Source organism: Triticum urartu, chromosome 6A (genome assembly GCF_056163025.1).
Source record: "Triticum urartu cultivar PI428250 chromosome 6A, HENAU_Tu73, whole genome shotgun sequence".
NCBI classification, from domain to species: domain Eukaryota; kingdom Viridiplantae; phylum Streptophyta; class Magnoliopsida; order Poales; family Poaceae; genus Triticum; species Triticum urartu.
Window position 1 is genome coordinate 499,362,956 of NC_141878.1, and position 4,950 is coordinate 499,367,905.

Here is a 4,950-nt window from a genome sequence, read left to right on the forward strand (position 1 = left end):
ATAGATCTCCAAGAGTATCGAGGAGAACATTGTATTGAGAATCAAAAAGAGAGAAGAAGACATCTAGCTACTGCCTGCGGACCCATAGGTCTATGATAAACTACTCACGCATCATCGGAAGAGCACCAATGAGGAAGATGAACCCCTCCGTGATCGTGTTCCCCCCGGCAAGGTGCCGGTAAAGGGATCTAGATTGGATCTCGTGGTTCTGGAACTTGCGACGGCTGGAATTGTTTTTCGTCGACTCCCTAGGGTTTCTGGAATATTTGGGTATTTATATAGCTGAGAGGCGGTGGAGATGACACCCACAGGCCTCACTACCCACCAGGGCATGTCAGGGGCCTCTGGCATGCCCTGGTGCCTTGTGGGCCCCACAAGGCTCCCCTCCGCACTTCCTTGACTCCCAAGTTGTCTTCTGGGCAGAATTTTTTTTCAAAAAGTTTCACTGCGTTTGGACTCCGTTTGATATGGATATTCTACGAAGTAAAAAACAAGCAAAAAACAACAACTAGCACTAGGCACTATATCAATAGGTTAGTCCTAAAAAATAATATAAAGTTGCTATAAAATAAATATAAAACATCCAAGAATGATAATATAACAACATGGAACAATAAAATATTATAGATACGTTGAAGGCGTATCATGCATGCTCGCCCGACTGTTCTAACCACCTTGCTCTCTCACTCACTATTCAGAAAAATCCAACAGTAATGATTTATGAAAAAAAATGACCCTGGTTTTGTATAGATTAAACAATTATAATTGGAAAAGCTATTTGTGAATTCAAAAAAATTGCAATTTGAGTAAAACTTAAGATTTTAAAAAACATTCACAATTTCAAAAATGTTCATGAAAATGAAAAAATTCATGATTTTTTAAAGATAAGCAAGAATTAAAAAAAAACAAGCGAAAACATGAAGAAAAAATACTCCCTCCGATCTGAATTAATTGATGTAGCCATACAATGTAACTAAGACATTGTATAGAGGTTGCGTTAATTAATTCGGAAGGGAGTGATAAAAAAACTGTATAAAAGAAAGAAAAGAGCCAAAAGAATCTAGAAGCTTGCCAAAAGCGGGAGGGGCTGGAAGCTTGCATGGGCCAGCCCATATAAAACATGCGTGGAAAGGTTTGTGCTCTTCCTACCAACACTAGTAAGCATGCACGTGCAACGCACGTCTCGCTTAAATATGTTCTACTATGAAACTTAATAATTCTGTCATAACATAAATCTACATTTTGAGCAGCTGCAATCTCACGCAAAAAGCATATAATTCCGAACTCGTACAAATGACTGAAAATATTGTGCTTTATAAATCAACAGGCCCATGTCCATTGCTTAGCAAATACCTCAGTCCGTCAAGAAAATTTAATTGTGGCCTATGGCCATGCGTGCACCCCTAGCTAGTGCATCTCGACAACCAAGGCCATGACCAACATCTCGCCAGCATCCACAGTGCCATATAGATATTCATGTATCACAGACAAAATTGTTTCTCATATATCACATCCATGACCTCTTAAACTGTATAATTGACATAATTCACCAGTTATTTCAATCTTAAAGTCATCATTGCATCCAAACTGAAGTAAATTTGAGTTGCTCAAAAAAAAGTTGCTCAAAAAAAACTGAAGTAAATTTGAGGTGTAATATTTCCAACCAAGAAAAATACATCTTCAATCTTATTTTCTTCTAGGTCGTGCCTATGAGTGGGCCATTGCCAATAAGCACCAGGAAAAAAGATATGCAAGTGTGTGTACAGAGGCAATGAAAATTAGTAGTTTCCACATAAGCTGATCAAATGAAATAATTCGTCAACGTTCTGAGATACAAGTTTGTCCACCAAAGAAACAAAACATTGCTAGTCAGCAAACCAAGCTGCAGCACCTGTGGTTGTTCAAGCAAAATCAGGTACCCGTGAAACCAGCCACAGAGACAAAGCAGATGCCCAAACCGCTGAAGGTAGAAACACGCTTACTCATAATCTAGAGGCATTTTGTGGTCATTTAGTGTTCATCCTTCCATGGCAAGGTCCAAAGCAACGAAGGTACTTGCAACTTGATATTTGGAAGCTCGCCATGTATCTGGCTCCTTTTTTTGCGATCGCAAAAAAATCAATCTCTAGGAGAGTATTAACACATATCACTGATAATGAACATAACTCTGCAAAGAAAAAGGAAAAAGTGAGAAGGAGATTAATAAACGTAGCTGTACATATGCTATATAAATTTCCATCTAATATTCTCACCTTGGTCCCGGTCTGCAGTATGTCGTCTTGCCCATCCAGCCTGAACTGATAGAGAAAGTTCCATGTGGCACTTTATTTGTGAGGATATAACATGAGTCAACAACAAATTTATCATTGTTATTCATGGCAAGATAATAGATCATTCATAAATATATATTTTGTTGGATGTTGATTACTGGAAAGTAATACCAATATGGGCTTACAAATTTGGGCATGCTTCTTTTCAACGACGACACCTATTAGCAGAGGTAAATCATAATATTATAGACATATGTTACTAATAGAAAATACTACTTTTCTTTTTATATTACTTAAATTAGAACAATCAATTTCTTCCATGTCCCGAAACTTCTCATTGAGCCTCTCCATTTAACTCAGCAATTTTGGGTTATGGTAAAATCATGGGTTTTCAACAAAATAAAAACAAACAAGACCAATAAGAAAGAAAACTTAAGAATTCAAGCCTATCAGACAATCATGCACCTCCGGTGGCATGTCGACAATCAGACATACCAAAACCTTTAGTCCTAATTTTTTCCCCAATACAATGTGTGAAACAACAAATAATAACCTTGTGTGTGTGTGAAACAACAAATAATAACCTTCATGCCAGCAATGCATATTAATATTAGAAGATCAAAATGTGTTTCACTGTGTAACATTTCCATTGCATGTACATAACATGCTATGCATCAAATCCCCCTGCACAAGATTCCTCTGTCATGGCCACACTCGTATCCAGTGGTGGTGGAGTAGCCTAGGACGTGAAGCAGGGAAAGGGGCACAACATACCGGTGCGGCCGGCGACGGCGGAGACACAACGGACTGCTCGGCCTCCTCGTCCCCACAATGCTTTAACTATCTTGGATATCTTTCAAAAAGAATGCCAATGAGGGCGTCAGTTGCTACAAATTCATGACTTCAAAGAAACACAATAACCCATTAGATGGTTCAGTACAAATCATTTCTTCACTTGCAGTACCATGTAAAACATTGAATAGGTATGCATCACTCATCATTTCAAAAAAACTTCGAACAAAAACATTCAACACCTCTGACTCCACAAAGACTTAAGAAATTAGGGTGCCTAAATCTTTATGCAGAACTGGGTACATCTTACTTATTAGTTAGCCAACCACCGTATCCAAGTGGCCCAATTACGTGAATACAATCAGTATCAATCATAAGTATGAAACATGAAACTTTCTGAAATGATCAGTACTTATTAGGTCTCAAACTATACATATAGAAACTTGAGACTGCAGACATGAACGGTCGACTCTGAAACTCCACTCAAATCACCACATTATCTAAGCATGCTCAGTTAGCAACAGTAAAACAAATTACAGAATCTGAAACCTCACACATTATTTAGAGAGTACCTTATTTTCTGTTCTTGCTACACTGGAATCAATGTACACTCTGAATGAAAAATAACAAACACTTGATTGATATGGTCATCATATATGAAATAAGACAGTATGTGACAAACTATATAAAGCCGTAGATTTTGATGTACTACTAATATTTGGTCATCCAAACTCATATAATAGTTCCTCACCTGCAAATCCTCCAGTAGTTGTGCTGACATATGAAACATCTTCTTGATCTCCCTAAGCTGAATTCTATGATAGCACAGAGCTGAACTCGAAAAATAAAATCACACCGCAGGACATCTACAGGCTATTTTTACATGAAATGAGACTCGAAAACACATACAAAGGAAAAGGGGACACCTGTTTAAATAAGCCATTGAAAGCAGGCTACACAGAGCTCGACATATCGCCTTGCCAACCTAGCTCAATATCAGCATTTCTTCGGGCCCAATCCTCTTTGCTGGTCTCAAATTAGTCATGTTAAATTTCACAAAATAAATGTCCTTGCAAGATTCACAATTCAAATCCTTTGTGCATTCTAACCAAGAAGATGGAATTCAATCTTCGGTGAGGATTGAATCCTAGTGTCATAAGTAATACATATATAAACATCAGTAGCATCAGAGATTGCTCACAAGGGCAACGCTGCACACCATGCTATTTCCGTACTCAAGGATCACAAAATAACATCATATAAAGAATACAGAGGAAACCACATACAGGGAGCAAATCATCATCTAGTCGACATAGAAATTAGTCTGCTACTTCTCTTTGCCAGCTCAACATTACCAATGTTCTTCTGTGCCATCAGCAGAAAAAAGAACAAAGAGAGATGAAATTCAGTTTGCATCCAAAGCTCTCTTCATTCCCCACGGCCGGAGGTCTCCCCGTCCCCGAAACATGCCTCCGCCAGCAGAGCACCCGTGCTTGCCGTTCCTCGCTGTCCCCTTGCCGTTCCACCGGAGTTCCCCACCAGTCCACCGTCACGGGCTCACAGCGACCCCGGCGGGGCAGAGAGAGGGAGGGAGGAAGGGAGAGAGGGAAGATATGTACCTAGACAGCACCGGTGCCCTTGCTCAGCCGCCGCCGCCCGGATCCAAATCGCCACTGCTGCCCCGATCCAGGACAGTAGGATGAGATCCCGAGGATAGAGTCAGGTGGCAACGACTGCCATGGCCGAAGTGCATCAGGCACGCCGGAGTGGGGCGCAATGGTGATGGCCTTGTGTCAAGGAGGCGGCGGAGATGGCGGCGGCGGAGACCATCGGCGTCTGCTGGCAGAACATTTGATCCTAGTCGTCGATCTGGTTAATAGATTATTGA

General features: G+C 40.3%; 1 protein-coding gene across 24 annotated transcripts; it reads right to left on the bottom strand.

Annotated features, from left to right (window-relative positions):
- Positions 1 to 1,761: 1,761 nt before the first annotated feature.
- LOC125514387 (uncharacterized) lies at positions 1,762 to 4,950 on the bottom strand. Of its 24 annotated transcripts, none has more exons than XR_015608609.1 (6): positions 3,814 to 4,947; positions 3,045 to 3,123; positions 2,456 to 2,488; positions 2,253 to 2,322; positions 1,983 to 2,167; positions 1,762 to 1,891 (listed from the first exon to the last, which is right to left on the bottom strand). XR_015608609.1 is itself a non-coding variant. In XM_087528477.1 (6 exons), the coding sequence occupies exons 2-6, from the start codon at positions 3,850 to 3,852 to the stop codon at positions 2,007 to 2,009; spliced, it is 357 nt and encodes a 118-aa protein (XP_087384603.1). In that variant the 5' UTR covers positions 3,853 to 3,893; positions 3,989 to 4,948; the 3' UTR covers positions 1,762 to 2,006. The 24 variants fall into 24 exon arrangements, 4 of the variants coding, with proteins under 4 accessions (XP_087384603.1, XP_087384602.1, XP_087384601.1 ...); XM_087528477.1 differs by having other exon boundaries at positions 1,762 to 2,167; positions 2,253 to 2,297; positions 3,814 to 3,893; positions 3,989 to 4,948; XM_087528476.1 differs by having other exon boundaries at positions 2,253 to 2,297.